General features: G+C 54.3%; 6 protein-coding genes across 6 annotated transcripts; 4 read left to right on the top strand and 2 right to left on the bottom strand.

The window, feature by feature from the left end:
* Nucleotides 1-481: 481 nt before the first annotated feature.
* QC763_110420 (uncharacterized protein) lies at nt 482-2,802 on the top strand (the record flags this gene model as incomplete). Its single annotated transcript, XM_062907634.1, has 3 exons — nt 482-1,404; nt 1,462-2,151; nt 2,205-2,802. 3 exons carry the CDS (start codon nt 482-484, stop codon nt 2,800-2,802), a joined length of 2,211 nt encoding a protein of 736 aa, XP_062770595.1.
* Nucleotides 2,803-3,853: 1,051 nt separating this feature from the next.
* Nucleotides 3,854-5,290, top strand: TVP38_1 (Tlg2-vesicle protein; the record flags this gene model as incomplete). The annotated part of the gene is made up of 2 exons (XM_062907633.1): nt 3,854-4,743; nt 4,835-5,290. The coding sequence occupies 2 exons, from the start codon at nt 3,854-3,856 to the stop codon at nt 5,235-5,237; spliced, it is 1,293 nt and encodes a 430-aa protein (XP_062770594.1). The 3' UTR covers nt 5,238-5,290.
* A 232-nt stretch (nt 5,291-5,522) lies between these two features.
* On the bottom strand, nt 5,523-7,991 carry QC763_110400 (uncharacterized protein). Its single transcript, XM_062907632.1, has 2 exons — nt 7,488-7,991; nt 5,523-7,254 (listed from the first exon to the last, which is right to left on the bottom strand). The coding sequence occupies exons 1-2, from the start codon at nt 7,620-7,622 to the stop codon at nt 5,851-5,853; spliced, it is 1,539 nt and encodes a 512-aa protein (XP_062770593.1). The 5' UTR covers nt 7,623-7,991; the 3' UTR covers nt 5,523-5,850.
* On the top strand, nt 7,857-9,651 carry QC763_110390 (uncharacterized protein; the record flags this gene model as incomplete). The annotated part of the gene is made up of 2 exons (XM_062907631.1): nt 7,857-8,231; nt 8,291-9,651. Exons 1-2 carry the CDS (start codon nt 8,177-8,179, stop codon nt 9,649-9,651), a joined length of 1,416 nt encoding a protein of 471 aa, XP_062770592.1. The 5' UTR covers nt 7,857-8,176.
* An 83-nt stretch (nt 9,652-9,734) lies between these two features.
* Nucleotides 9,735-10,064, top strand: QC763_0012320 (uncharacterized protein; the record flags this gene model as incomplete). The annotated part of the gene is made up of 2 exons (XM_062905240.1): nt 9,735-9,908; nt 10,023-10,064. The coding sequence occupies 2 exons, from the start codon at nt 9,735-9,737 to the stop codon at nt 10,062-10,064; spliced, it is 216 nt and encodes a 71-aa protein (XP_062770591.1).
* Nucleotides 10,065-10,467: 403 nt separating this feature from the next.
* QC763_110380 (uncharacterized protein) lies at nt 10,468-14,202 on the bottom strand (the record flags this gene model as incomplete). The annotated part of the gene is made up of 5 exons (XM_062907630.1): nt 13,865-14,202; nt 12,141-13,805; nt 11,984-12,047; nt 11,741-11,921; nt 10,468-11,669 (listed from the first exon to the last, which is right to left on the bottom strand). Exons 2-5 carry the CDS (start codon nt 12,503-12,505, stop codon nt 10,468-10,470), a joined length of 1,812 nt encoding a protein of 603 aa, XP_062770590.1. The 5' UTR covers nt 12,506-13,805; nt 13,865-14,202.
* Between the last annotated feature and the right edge of the window lie 1,155 nt (nt 14,203-15,357).

The following is a 15,357-nucleotide window of genomic DNA, read 5'->3' as shown; positions in this document are numbered from 1 at the left end:
TAGCAAGCCGCCGACCCCCGCGTTCCTGCCTCGCTGCCTCGATCGACTCCCGATTCCGACGACCCCCTTTCCACACCAAGGACCAACGGGTCCGACGATCTCCCAAAAGACAGTCCTGGCATGATAACAACATGCTGTTAGACAAGACTGGCTGCCCCGAAACCGACGTCCACCACCCCCATTATCGCATTACTATACTAGTTGACCCCTGAGGGCGGTTCAAGTTTGACACCTTGGCGCCGACGACAATCTCGAGCACGACGATCGGGTCTTTGACAGTTAGCGTGTACCAACACCTCAACTCAACCCACACTTTCGCTTTCCCAATACTGCCTTCGTCGTTACACCGTTTTCTCGAGCTCGCATTCATCCTGCGCGTTCCACACCGCCAGCAACACGTATACGGACGGCCTGCCTTCATACCAACATAATACTAGCACCCGGGAGCCTCTCGAAGTAATAAGACGGCGCGCGCGCAATCATGGTTTCTGACGAGACCTACGAGATCTGCCTCCCGATCCTTCAAGACCTTACCTTGGAAGATGAGGATAAGACCGACAAGCTCGAGGAGGTCTTGAGGGAAAAGACAACGCTGAGGGACCAGGCGCTAGAAAATGCAATATTAGACGCCCTCTGGCGATTTCGAGATGGAGGTGGGACGGCAACATCACCGCCGTCTATACGGCAGACCATCTTGCGGCGTCCTTCACCGGCCCCCTGGCGCGGCTCCGGAACCCCACTGTCGGGCTCACCACGCTTGGGTGTTAGCCCCCTTGCCCCGCCAGGATTCATGCCGACCCCTTTCAGTCGGGCCAAGTCCGTAACGGCCTCCCCCTTCGGCTCGCCGAGACCGTCTCCGAGGCTGGCCTTTGCCGCTCCCGTGCCTCACAGTCCAAGCTTGAATGCGTACCGTTTCAACGATGAGCCGCCCTCTCAGGAGGTTTTTGGCGACTACCAGTCTGACAATGTGGACTGGCTGGTGAGCGATGATGCCGCCAGTGTAACCTCGTCAATCGGCAACGCCAGTGGCCTGAACGTGGCGGCTCCCGAGTTCGTATCCACGCGCCAGGAGACAGACATGAGCCCGTACGACATGCTGCGCACGATCCTGGGACCTACCAAGACCGATGATGAGATTAGTGCTGCCCTTGCCATGCATGGCTACGATCTTGGTGCCACTATCCAGGCCATCATGGAGACACAAATGCAAGACAACCTCGCTCTGGCCGCCCAGGCCGAGGAGGCTCGAGTGACTATCGGGAGGTCACTGACTCCCGACAACCGACCGTCGACCCCAGGAGACCAGCAAAAGACGGGTGTCATTTGCAAGTTCTATCTGTCCACCGGAAGCTGTCTGCGCGCCGACTGCCGTTTTAGCCATGATTTGAGCAGTCACATTTGCAAGTAAGTCTCGAGAGTAGAGTTCGAAAATTGTCGGTCATGAAAAACTGACAACTTTAGGTACTGGGTGGCAGGCAACTGTCTCGCTGGGAGCACTTGTATCTTCTCGCACGACCCGGCACACCTGGCCAACAGGCTTCATATCGATGGGTCGGATACACCTCCTACCCAGCACGCCACGGTTAATCTGCAAGACTACAGCAGCTTCCCAGCGCTGCAGCCCGGCACTCCGGAGCAACTGCCTATCTTTGCGGCCGCTGGCAACTATCCGGCCCTCGGTGTTACGCCGCCCCCTGGGTTTAAAGGACACCATGGCTACGCTAACGACCGGCCGCGATCCCGCCCTGGAAGTCGCCATCAGCAAAAGGAGGCAACACAGCCTGTGCCCTCCCCAGATGATGCGGATGCTTTTCCTTCGCTCGGGGCTGCCCTTGCCAAACAGGGTAAGAAGCACCATGGCAAGAGGGGTGGGCACGGTCACGGTCACAAGGAGAACTTTCCTCCTAGCACACTTGCCGATATCGTCAAGATGTCGCCATCCCCTACGCCTTCGCAGCAGTCCCGAAAGATGGCCCGCAATGGTAGTTCGACCAGCATTCGCAACGGCGAGAACAGCGCGGCCGCCCAAGCCATCCCAAATCCCAAGCATATTCCGTGGCTCGAGACGGGCGAGAAAGCCAACAAGGCCTATCTCAAGGCACGCCAGGAGGCTATCAAGCATGGTGGCCTCCGCAACAAGTTTCTCCAAAGGTGATCGTGAATTGAAACCAATAGCAAGCGGTGAAGACTAACAAAGTTCACAGTGCTGCTCAAGCCTGGAATCGTAACGATGCCAGAGCCGCCAAGGCACTCAGTCTCCGGGGACAGAGCGAGAACGACCTGATGCGGAGAGCTCACCGCGAGGCAGCCGACCAGCTGTACAAGGAGCGCAACAAGGACCGGGCCAACTGCCCAGAAATCTACGTGGACCTGCACGGGCTGCACCCCGAGGAGGCGGTCGAGTATCTGGAGAAGGTGCTCATGGAGAACATTTCCGAGGTCAGACCAATCTACGCCATCACGGGCACCGGCCACCACAGCAAAAATGGTAAGGACAAGGTTGGCAAGGCGGTCCGGAGCTTTTTGAACGAGTGGCGGTATGCCTACCGGGAGTTTTCTGTGCCGGGCGACCGCAACAGCACGGGCGGCATCTTGGGCATTGACGCGCGGAGCTGGGACCGGAGTCTCTCCAAGGACGGGGCGACGCATGCGAAGAAGGATGACGGCGGTGGTGAGGGGGGGGGGAAGGAGGATGTGGATATTCTTTCGCAGGGTGTCGAGATTGGGGAGGGCAAGGTCAAGCTTCTTGTTAGGGACACGTCGGTTGCCAAGGAGCCACCCAAGGGGCCGGCGAGGAGGTGACGCCCTTTTTTCCGAGGAGGAGGAGGAAGGGGGGGGGGGGTTGCTGATACTAACTGGTTGGCTGGACGGGGTACAATAGAGCAAAAAACAGTTTATTAAACCTTTGTTTGTTCCAGTTGGGATGATGCGAAATGTAGAGGTTATACCTATGCAGAGACGGGCCCGGGGATGTGGGTTGTGCCGTTGATGACGTCTTGTTGCCCTATCTACCTAAGTAGGTATGTCATGCAAGGCGCTCTGAGTGCGTCGGATTGCGCGGCTGGCAGGCTTTTGGGTGCTACCGAGGATGCAAGAGGTTGCGTTACGTCTTTGACATCCATCCCAACTTGTTAGTTCGGGACATCTTAATATTGTTCGCATCGCATTCTCATCTCTTTGGGGAAAGGGAGGTCTCGGATTCATTGATGCAGTCTGCCGTGGTGTGGTGTCCCTGAAACTACTGTTTTAGGTCTAGCCTTACGCCGTTTTAGGTTGTTCTTGGGGCTGGGCCTTCTGGAACTCGGCGGCGGGATGATCGGGGGGTCGGCTGGTGAGGCTGAGCCAGCTCGTTGCTGACTTTAATTCCAGTTGGGTCCAGATTTCGGGGGACCCTTTTTTTCGCTATCTTATTTTGGAATTAGGTATCCCTTTTTTCTTTTCGACTTCCTTGGTCACAGGAGGCATTTCTGTTTTACTTTTACTTCAGAGAGAGAGAGAGAGATAGTTTTGTTGGAGTTATTGTGTAGGTGCAAACCCAATGGACTTGCAGAGGCAGTGACACGCTCAGCGACAAGACGATAAGTAGCAGGGCGGAGAGGGAACGAAAGCCGTGGATACCGCGGAGACCGAAGAGTGAACAAACGAACAAACGAACGTACCGAACGAAGAGGGATAACCTAGAAAGTGGAGGAGGGTACATATTCTTGGGCTTGGCTTGCGATAACAACGCACGAGAACTGGTGGAAATTGTTGCGACACTACATACATACCCTTTGAACGAGACGTCTACTACCACGACATCTTCACCCAACGAACCGATCGGACAACACCGAGGCTTATAACAACGACGACCATGCCAGGCGAAGAATTTCCCCCCTTCGGCCCCCCATCAGGAGGAGGGGGACGCATCCCCTCCCCAACCAAAAACACCTTCAACCACCACCATCGCCTCTCCCTCTCAACCTCCTCCTCCCCCTCTCCATCACTAACCTCCGTCCCGAGAATCACCTCCAACCCAACCTCCCCCAATCTACAAAACGACCTCTGGCAGCAACAATCCCAATCCCGACCCCCTTCCACCTCCTTCTCGTCCTCCCGCCGACTGAGCACCACCCGCCGCCGATCCAACCCCTACTCCTCCAACCCCCTCCTCGACACCCCCCAGTCCTTCCTCCAAAAAGCAACAACAACAGCAATCACCCTCTCCCAATCCACCCTCCGCCTCTTCCTCTCCCTCCCCCGAACCCAACAACTCCTCGTCCTCTTAGCCCTCTCAGTCCTTTTCTCCCTAGGAATCCTCTTCCTAGTCTACTCCCACACAATCTTCACCTCCCTCGCCCCCTTAGCCGCATCCTGGAAACAATCCTGGCTTTTCCTCATCGTAATATTCCTCCTCACATGCCTAACCGGCTTCCCCCCCATAATAGGCTACAGCACCTGCGTCACGATCACCGGTTTTGTCTATGGCTTCCCCCACGGCTGGCCCATCGCCGCAACAGCAACGGTAGCCGGTTCGACTGCCGCTTTCGTCACCTCACGCGGCGTGTTAAAAGGCTATGTCCACAACCTGGTAGGAAAAGACAAACGATTCGTTGCGTTGGGGCAGGTGCTGAAAAAGGACGGGGTGGTGGTGCTGGCGATGATTAGGCTTTGTCCGTTGCCGTACTCGCTGTCGAATGGGTTTTTGGCTACGGTTGGGGGTATTAGTCCGGTTACTTTTGCTGGGGCTACTGCACTCACGACGTGAGTTTTTTTCTAGTGTTTTTTTTTTTTTTTCTAGTTTTTTCTTTTCCCTATCATTATGGTATGTGCTGACTGACGGGGAATTTTATAGACCGAAATTGCTAGTCCACATTTTTATCGGCAGTCGGCTTGCCTTGTTGGCCGAGTCGGGGGATAAAATGACGGGGTTTGACAAGTTTGTGAATTATGCTTCTATGGCGGTGGGGGCGGCGGTGGGCATGGGGGTTGCGTGGGCGGTTTATAAGAAGACGATGCAGAGGGCCGAGGAGCTTGCGGGAGAGGATCTGGAGGGGGGGTTGCTGCCAGAAGCTGGAGAAGAAGAGGAAAGGTTGGTCGATCCGGATGAGATGGATGCTGCGGCGGTTGATGTGCTGATGGATGATGATGATATTAGCTTGTGGGATAATGATAGTTCGGGGAGGACGGGACAGGAGCAAGGGTATAGGGATGATGTTTGGGAGGATGCGCCTGAGTTGCCGAGGGGGTTTAAGTGAAGGAGGAGGGGTATGTTCAAACAAACGAGGGGGCGGTGATCAAAGGGAAGGGGGCAACTTTGGTTGGGAGTTGAAGGGGAGAGGGTATTTACAAAGCAGGTGAATATATGGGTGTGTGTGGGGTTACCTAACTGTGGTTGGATCTGGGTTGGCAAGCATTTGGCGGCGTTTTGGTTGGAGGTGTTGGATGTTGCAGATTTGATATTTTTACACTGGCAAGGCGTTGTTGGGGTTGTTTTCGGGAAATCACTTCATCAATTTACCAGGGGGATCACACAAAGGAGAAATCTAGATGGCCACATTGTGGAAACAGAAAAACAGAGACTGCGACCCCTCAATGAAGGCTTCGAAAGATGTGACATGCATTTCGATTATCTCTCCGAGGTCTGGAGAGAGCCTTGTACACGTACTCAAGCAAAGAGTTGTTTCTGTCTTTTACAGAAGGCAGGCCCATTGTTCCCGAGCATGTTTCCTACATGTCATGTCTACCTCAAATGCTAATGCTATAAACCAATTAACCTGCTCTCAATACCTTGTGATACTATCCTGATTCTTTGCCCCAACTCCTCGCTTGCCAAAACTTATACATGCAAAAAGAAAAGAGATGCCTGCCCTATTGTTTCTGTTGCTGCCACTGTTGCATAAGCTGCATGGCCTGTTCCATCGGATACCCAATGAACACCGGCCCGTTGAAGTTATACACAATCTGCGGCGGCCGATCGGCGCCTTTGTCGCCCGATGTTGGGGCGGCAGGTTTGACAGACTTGGGGAGGTTGACAAACGGTGGCTGGGGCGGACTCGAAGGCAATTCCTGGTGGTACTTAAGCGGCAAGGAGGATGTGTTCAAATTATGGCCAGCGTTGAGATTCGGGTCTGCCGTCGGAGGATGCGGTTTCATTTGAGTTTTGAATCCCATCTTGGTATGGTCAAAGGGACACTTCTTAGGTTCCGCTTTGACTTCTGGCGCAACTGCCGGGGCCTCTGTTCTCATCGGAGGGACGGGCGATGAGCTGCGGACAGGAGGTATATCTTGTGGTTGCAGGCCGTCTTGGATAGGCACAGGAATTCCCCAAGGTCTAGTCGGCGACTCGCCCACACGGACCTCGCGGAAGTTGCGGTCGAATCTATTCCCCCGATCCCCTTCCTCGTCATGAGGCGTCGGTGGCATATCGTTATCCTGGATGTCAGGATCGGCAGCAACAATCGTCTGGGCCCAGTCCTCTACTCTCTTATTCGACGAGGTGCTGCCCACCCCGGTCTTGTCGTTCCCGGCAGCAGGAGGTAACATGGGGCGGTGCAAGTGGCTCAAGTCTTCGACCATGCTCACGAGGTTACCATACTTGGCGTCGAGCTTTCTTATCTGCTCTTCGTTCCGCTGATACCTCCTGACGCAGACCTCATGGCTTCGGGGAATCTCATGCTTGTGGGTCTCCACGTAGTGCGCAATTTCTTCAGGCGAGTGCTTGTCTAGGAAACGGATCGGACATTTGGAGGCAGCAGCGGCGGCCGTGGGACTGGGCACGGCATCTTCAAGCATGGCGGCGCATATGGGATCAGTTGACTTGTGAGGCGTGGGATCAGCACCGGCACCGCCAGCAAGGTCCTGGGAGCCGTCGACCTGCTCAGCGTAGTGAACATGAGGTATGCTGTTTTGATTCAGCTTGGTCGAGAAGGGGCACGCTAGGGAGCCCTTTCTCCCATGAACGGTAAAGTCCTTTTCCAGGACCGTTGACGCAGCCGTCAACCCTTCCATTCCTAGCGACAGCGGAGTGTCTTGACCTGACCTGGCAAACTGGACTGCGTCGGTCATGGCGATAGCAAGCTGCTTTGCGGCTTTGCGTCCCTCTCTGATGAGCAGCGCGATTTGGTGCTGGTTGTTCCCGTCAAGTCCACGTTTTGGCAAAGGCACAGCTGACGTTGCCGTCGCGAGTAGATGTAAATCTGGTGGTATTTGGAGTTTTGCTAGAGTCTCAGACACGTCTGGTACTGCATACTTGTCGGCGAGATATTGAAACTGCTTCACGAGCTTAATGTTAGCAAACTGTGATCGACCGCAAGAAGATGACGAGGGTCGTAAAGTAAAAGAAAATGCCAGCGAAAATATCAGAGTGTGAATAGTGTCTCCATCTGCTGCTCGTTTAAAACAGCTCCAGATCTAGAGCTAATGAAATCATCATATGAGGCTGGGGAGGGGTGACATCGCAAAGTAGCGATGAGACGAGAAAAAACAACAAAAAAACAGGAACGTACCTGTTCATGGGCGTAGCGCAGCTTGTGCTCCAAGATGGTTTTGCGATCAATCAGCGACTGAACTTCGTCTGCAAGGGCGGCGAAGGACTCGGTCAGAGTCTGGATGAGGATTGCGGCAGACATCCCATGGGTCATGAGGGGAGGTGCCGCATTTGTAAGCTCTTGCTTGGTATAACAGAGAAAGAAGAGCTTGGTGGAAAATGGTTGGTCTGGAAGAGGGAAAACAGTCGCGCCAGCTTTTTAAACCACCCCGCCGAGTCCACTTTTAGCGACCAGGCCCTGAATGTTTGGCCGATTCCGTGGCTGGGCGGGGCGACCGTTACCGTGGTGCAGGGATCTGGAGATCAGGTGTGGTCCCAGCTCCAATCTGCAGCGGAGCACAACCTCGATACTGATGGCGCCCGTGGTTGTACCTAGCTGGAAATCGATGTCTGTGGAGATCGTGGCTCTTGAAGAGGTACCCAAGGTAGATGGGAATTGGCGATGGAATGCGTTTTGGATCAGTTGTCGCAGCCTGTCGTGCCTCACATATGGTTCTGTAGGTTAATACGAGCTTGTTCTCTCATCCCATTCGCCATGAGGCAGTCACAACCTAGGTGGAAGCCGATGGGTAGTTCAAGGTTATTATCCCCGCACCTGCAACTTTTTAACTACTTCCAACGGCCACTTCTTAAACAACAACATGCAAGATGGATTCTGTTTGGACTGCGCGTCTGGTCGGCAGCCGGTCACATATTCATCCCTGTAATGGCCCTTATTTCTATTTGTTACAAGTATTGAATCTTTGGCTAACCCATCACCAGGCGGTTTTCATGTGACTGAGCTGTTCTTCGAGGTCCCGTTGAACTATGCTCGCCCGGGAGACGGAACCATTCGGCTCTTTGCCCGCAGCATAAGCCGGCCAGAGAAGACTATTCCAGGACTCTCCAAACCGGTGGATGAGCCCATGAAGCCGTATCTGGTCTACCTTGAAGGTGGCCCAGGCTTTGGTGGCCCTGAGCCCCGAAGCCATCCCGTTTCCAACCGTGCCTTGGACGCCGGATACACGGTGCTTTATGTCGACTACCGGGGGACCGGAATGAGCAACCCCATCCACACAGACCTCGTCCTCAAACAGGGGGACGTTAACCAGCAGGTCGAGTACCTGAAGCTCTTCCGCGCCAACAGCATTGTGCGAGACCTCGAAGCGATCCGGCTTTGTCTGACCGAGTCCTGGAAGCCAGAGTATCAAACATGGTCCATTTTTGGGCAGTCATTCGGCGGCTTCGTCTGTCTGTCATACTTGTCCAAGTACCCCCAAGGCCTTAGAGAGGTTTTCATGACCGGCGGTCTGGCCCCTGTCAAGCGCCAACCTCTAGAAGTGTATTCCGCCCTCTATAGAAAGGTCATCCAGCGAAACGAAGCCTACTACAGCAAATATCCTGAAGACGAGGCGAACGTCGCCCGAATCGCATCATACCTGACCACGAACGAAGCCGATATCCACCTTCCCGGAGGTGGTACTTTTACAGTCCACCGTCTCCTCGGTCTCGGCATGGCCTTTGGTGGCCACGGAGGTCTAGATACTGTACACAATCTAGTAGTCAAGCTCATTTCCGACCTGGATCAGTTCAACTACTTTACCACTCCGACACTGATGGCACTTGAGCGTGAGGTCCCTTTTGACAGCAACCCTGTCTACGCCATTCTACACGAGAGCATCTACTGCTCCAGGGGCGTAGCGTCCAACTGGGCGGCCCTGAATGCAGCTCGCAAGTTTGAAAACTTCTTCTTTTGGACGCAATCTGATCATAGCCAGTTGTCTCTGCCAGTGGATGGAATGGTCAGAGTTTACTTCTCGGGCGAGATGGTTTTCCCTCAATTCTTTGACACGTATCCCACCTTGAGGCCGCTCAAGCCCGCGGCGGAAGCGTTGGCGAGATATTCTCAGTGGGAGGAAGATCTGTACAATGAAGAGCAGCTGCGCCGTAACGAAGTACCTGTGTACGCCGTGAGCTTTATTGACGACATGTACGTTGACATCGGGGCAGCGAGGGAGACGGCCGCGTTGGTCAAGGGGATCAAGGTCCACGAGACGAACCAGCTTCATCACAATGCCATCCGGGCAAAAGGGGACGAGGTGCTAGGGATGCTGTTTAAGTTGCGGGATGATACCCTGGATTAGCGGGCAACTGACTGATGCAGAAGAGGCGTGAGATATGAATAAATACTTGAGCTGGCTCATCTACGAACTTCTCGAATAACGGTATGCTGTGTCTCCGAGTGACCACAACGACGAATGACATAACTCTCCGAGCTCGCTCCTGCCCTCTTGTCCCAGCATCAACCCTCGCTCCTTCCTCCACCACCCCTTCTCGCACCACCAGCCCTCGCTCCTTCCTTCCTTGTTTGTCCCCGCACCTTGCTCCTTCCCCAACAACGGTATGTATATCTCGTCCAACACATCTTCTTTAACAAGGAACAGCAGCTCACTCTGGCCAAATGGTCAAGTGGGAAGACTTGCTGGCTGAGGGCAAAGACCTCCCCCTCACCCAGTTGTCTCGACCCCGGAGAGCTTCCTTGTTCAAATCCTCGTAAAACCAAGTTTTTGGCGCCAGACACCACAACCAAATAAAGTGTGGATGCCGGCGATCTTTTTGGACTTTTACACCTTTTTGACCTGCCTAACTTACACGTCGATACTTTCTTTTGGCTATTCGGAATCTAGTCGTTGTAGTGTTTTGTTATGAGTAAATACCGGATGAAATTAGTGAAAGGAAGTTCACACAGCTCAGTCTATTCACTTTGCTTGACTCTTTACAATATCTCAACATGGTTCAGAGCGTTCTTTCAATTCCCATTACCGACACACCATAATAAGCATCCAATCTATATGGTATTTCCAAAACATGACAAAACTCCAATCCAATAACCCCCATCCCCATCATTATCACCCATTCCCCATCACCGGAACATTGACAAACCATAACCTCCCCTTCCCCTACCTCCTCCCAGGCCAGTTATGGTGCCCATACATAACCTGCCCCTGCACCTGTCCCCCTCCTCCATTCCACCCCCCATAACCCTGATGATTCCCCGGCGGCCCAGGCGGCGGCAGCGGATGATTGTGATGATGTCCCCCCCCACCATGGTGCCCCCCTCCCCCACCCCCATTCTGCACCATCCACCCCGTTCCCCCTCCGTTGACCCCCCCGCCATTCCTAACCCCATCCGCCCACACATCCCCAACCCTCTCCATCGAAGGCAACATCCTTCCCCCATCCGCCCCCATGACCATCCAACTTGTCCCCCCCAACCCCCCATCCTCCGTCCTGCTCGCCATCTCCTTCAGCAGCAAAGCGGCAATCTCGGGATTTTCAACCAAATACCTGTCCCCGTCCCCACCTTCAGTAGGAAGTTTCCAGCACTGGAGAAAGGCCACCCTGGCGAAAATCATCTTGAGGAGGGGGTCGTAAGAGGGGAGGTTGGTGTAAAGGGTCGAACACGAGTACAACAGCTCGAGGGAAGCGCAGTCTGGGCCGGCGGATTCAAGGAGATCGATGATGTGACGGGCCACACAACGTTTTAGCGGTTCGAGGAGGAATTTGGACGCGGAGATGTACACCGAGAGGGAGAGGTTGTAGGTCAACAGCCAGGTTTGGAGGTCGGCTGGGGTGGGGAGGCGAGGGTTGGGGTTGGTGTTTGCTGAGGGGGGGAGGGGGGGTGGTGGTGGAGGGGGAGGAGGGGGATGGGGACCACGACGGTTGGCGTTGCGGCGGCGGTGGTGGGCTGGGTGGCCTGGTGGTGGTGGTGGTGGTGGTGGTCGGCCTGGGCCGGGGACACCGTTCATGTTCATGAGAAGGACGTTGGGGTGGATGGCGCCTGGGGGAGGATGAGGGGGGGGTGGCATACGGGGTGCTCGGCAGGACCAGCATGCGGGGCCGGTTTGGACGTTGCTGCAGGAGGGGCAGGGGCAGTTTGTGCGGTGGTGGCCGGGGTGTTTTTGACGGAGGCGTTCGTACTGGCGTTCGGCTCGGCGGATGCGGCGGTCGCGGCGGCGGCGGGAGATGGTGCTGACGTCTGATTCGAGGGAGGAGAGGGAGCGGTCCGAGTCTGAGTCGGCGCCGGTGTTGAGGTTGGCGGAAGTGGTGGCCGGGTGGGAAATTTCATGTTCGGGGTCTTTGCCTTTGGGTTGGTCGGCAACTGGCATCGTGTCAGGATGGCGGTAATTTTTCAGTTGAGAGAAGGGATAGGATATGACATTGATGACATACTCAACACGGCGGCTAGCGGCTTGATGGGGTCATATCGCCCTTCATAGAAGTATGACACCAGGAAGTGGAAGATGGCAGGGTCTTCCTCCGGGAGCTCGATAGACTGGGTCTCAGACTCCTTGAAAGGTCCGCACAGTGCCTTTTCAAAGTACTCATACTTGATCAGGATGTGCTTGTGCACCTGTGAGGTTTCATCAGCATCAAGAAGGACTCGAGTGGGAAGTATTGGGTGCTGATACTAACATAGAAGGTCTCTATGTGCGGCGATGAGCCAACTTTCAAGGGAATGATAGGTGAGCTATATCGACTATGCGCATTTGTGTTAGACTACTATCTGACATCACTCAGAACAGAAGAAAGCACCATGAGTGTGGGAGCGTATCATGTATGAAATTCTTACCCATCTGCCGTGGACATCCAGAGGTCTTCTTTCGGGTCCAATGTGTCCCGACGCAGACGAGGTTCGGGCACAGCGTTTAGGACAACAACATCAGGAACACTGGTGGATGGCTCTTTCATGACGTCCTCTAGGGTCCGAACTGATCCAGATCCAGATCCCGGCACCGATGCCGATGCCGACCGAGACCCCGGGCCGGAGCCCGATGTTAATTCTGCTCCGGTGACAGGCGAAGAGGAACTACCCTCGCCATTGCTAATCACACTGGGCCTTGCGACAGCGTTGGGGCTTCTGCTACCACTGCCGTTCCCACTTCCGCTGTGCTCTGCGGCTGCGTCTATGTTGGAGGCGCTAGCCGCCCCAGCCATGGTGCCTATTGCTATGTGATGGGGTCCGATCTGACGTGATGCGACGATATAAAGCACAGCACCTTTGCACACACACGGTATAGTCGGAGATGTTGGAGTAGCGGGCAGCAAAATCACCGGTCGACAGAAAACAACTGACTAAACAACGAAAAGGTAAGGTCAAGAAGGAGGTCCGATGTACGCAGAGACAAAGAGGACGGGGGCCGCCCTGATAAGAGCCGAAGAGAACGGGGAAGCAACCGAAAAGGCATCAGCTACCTGCTAGTGTGGCACACACTCAGCACTCAGGCAGCCACACCGGTTGCCTGTATGTACAAGTCATAGGGGAAGCGGCAAAATTGGCCATGCCAAAAGGTCTTCACACCCGATACGGGGCTATGGAAGGATGAGAGAGGGCAGACTGACGGGAAGCGGGAACCGGAAGACGGGTAGCTTGCTGCTTTCTGCCTCTGTCAAACACACACATATCCACGTACAAGCCGGCCGTGACCGCTCGGTCGACAGACAAAAAGGTGACTGGTCAGTTGACCTGAGGTGGTGTTGTAGGCGACAGACCGGACGGTGACACGCATCAACGTGCCCACTCGACCACTGACTGCTGTTGCGGATGCGGGGCAAAAACCACAGAACATGTTTGGCTGGCTGCATGTCGTGCAAGGGGAAGAATGGGCAGCCGAGAGGCCGACAACCAGCTGCATACGCCTTGCTGCTGGTGGTCGCTGCACGGCGCAAAGAGACGTGCAGAAGTATCCTTTCCACGAGATGAGAAAACAACAGTCCTTTGGTCCCTCGAGACGGTATTCTCTCCTTGGTGTCACTGATTGCCAGATCTCGAGCTGCCGCGATTTCTATGGTCAGCGAGTGAGACATAGGGGCGCCATACTCCATATTTGCCAGTCATTCGAGTCGAAGATGAGGCCTTGTGTTACCACGGCACATGTGAAATGTCTCTCGTTCGATTCCTTTTCTGTGCGGCACAGACAGCGACTGCGGGGTTTTTGCTGTTGTCGTTGTCAAGCCCCTAGGACCCTTCAGGACCAGCCTAGAACGAATTCAGTAGTCAGGGCATTTCAGATCCCGCTATATCTTGACATTTGAATTGTTGCAACAATGAGACTAGCGACCTTGAACTGGAGCATTTGGGTCTCCGAGCTAACATCTCCAAAGACCATGTCCCAAGATGCCCATGTTGAGACAAATACCGGCGAAATGACACTTTAGACGTTGCGTTGTTATTGTTTCTTGAAGGGTAAGTTCCAAGCTTCATCCAATCTCATGAGAGGATACTGGTACATCAACTCTGTACGTAGCTATCAGCTTTCACGTTCATCATGATGAGAATGGAAAATTTCTACTTACCCAAGACCCCAAAATGCTAGAAAAAGAATACGATCTGGGGGAAAGAGGGACTCTAGATGTTGATGCAAGCAAGTCATCCCCTGTCAAACAGCACAAATAACAAGAAAGTGCAGCAAAATTGTGGTTCAAACAACACAGCAAGACTTATTACTCATGATTTGATAGATACAAAAGCCTTTTTCCAAGGTCATGATGATTTCACCAGGGCCACTGTTGCCTGGCCTTGTTGAAGAAGTCACGCTCGACGTCGGTTTTTTCCAGCCGTTTGGGCGGAAAAAGATCCAGCAGGGGAAGGAGCCCCACCATTTTGAGGAGGCGGGTGGTTCCATCTCTAACCCCTGCTCTTGCCAAGAATTCGGGATCAAGTCCCTTGAACTTGGGAACGCCCTCCTCCCCAAAGAAAATTGGCGTCGAAGCCCCACTTGTCCCGTACCAGAAACCTCCGGCTGACCTCCCACCGACCTCCAGCTCCCACCTTTCGAGGACGGGAGATAGGAACAGCTGTCACAGAACTCGCAGCAGCCGGAGACGACACAACACAACGGCACCAAGTCGCTCAACAGGAAACAGCAGGGAGCTTGAATCGTCTGATCCTTTACTCTCACCAGCCTGGCACATAACCCTGGGACCCCATCGTCATCAAGCTCCGGACCATGCCCGACTCCTTTCCATCCCCACATCCGGCTTGATTTCCTCAGCGCCGCAGGTGACACGGCAATCTTCACCTCATAACGTGACCGGCCGATCAAGCTGTCAACATCAAAAGCTACGATCTGGCCACCTGAAACACTTCCGAAGGTAACAGAAAACAATAAGCTCGAAAATGTGCTACTATCTCGCGCCCGTGGCCCCGAACATGGAGTTAGGGCACACAACAGCCAGGCGGCGGCTTCGAAAGCGCCAATGACGACCCAGGACACGCGCCAAGGTAGCACTCCTACGAGCAGGCGACACATTGATGCCCCAAGCCCAAACACTGAGCACTGCATTCTGGCGGTTGAAGCTTATGTCTGCACTGACCGCTGCTTCGTTCGTCTAGTGATATCCAGATCAAGGGATAAACCCTAATGAGACCGATGGCTGGCCGAAGCGGATAGGGTGGAAGGGGATACAAAATGGACTGCTAACTCCGTCCTTCGTACCCACCAAACAACGGAATCCCCTTTGTTGACTCCTGGCTTTTCCATGCCGAATCGACAAGGTTACTCACTAGGTGAATACAGGTAGCCAGTGCGCCCTTGCTGTCCCGATGTTGAAAAATTATAGTCCCAAGATCTCGAGTTGCTGGCTTTCCGGTATTTGACCTCCGCGATGATCGGCTGTCCGACCACGCAGGTCACCGCATCAACACAAGAAGAAGTCGAAGGCCAGACATCATTTGGGCTTCTCCACAGATGTGGCCCCGCTCCCTATCTGTCTGTCCCCTTTGCAGCCATGGCAAGGGCGGCAGAATCTCATTCTGGGGGAAGGGGGGCAGGTGATTTGGTGTCGTG

Source organism: Podospora pseudopauciseta, chromosome 1 (assembly GCF_035222475.1).
Source record: "Podospora pseudopauciseta strain CBS 411.78 chromosome 1, whole genome shotgun sequence".
Lineage (NCBI taxonomy): Eukaryota > Fungi > Ascomycota > Sordariomycetes > Sordariales > Podosporaceae > Podospora > Podospora pseudopauciseta.
The sequence above is the reverse complement of the archived record's forward strand: the minus strand, read 5'-3'. Positions and strand labels throughout refer to the sequence as shown.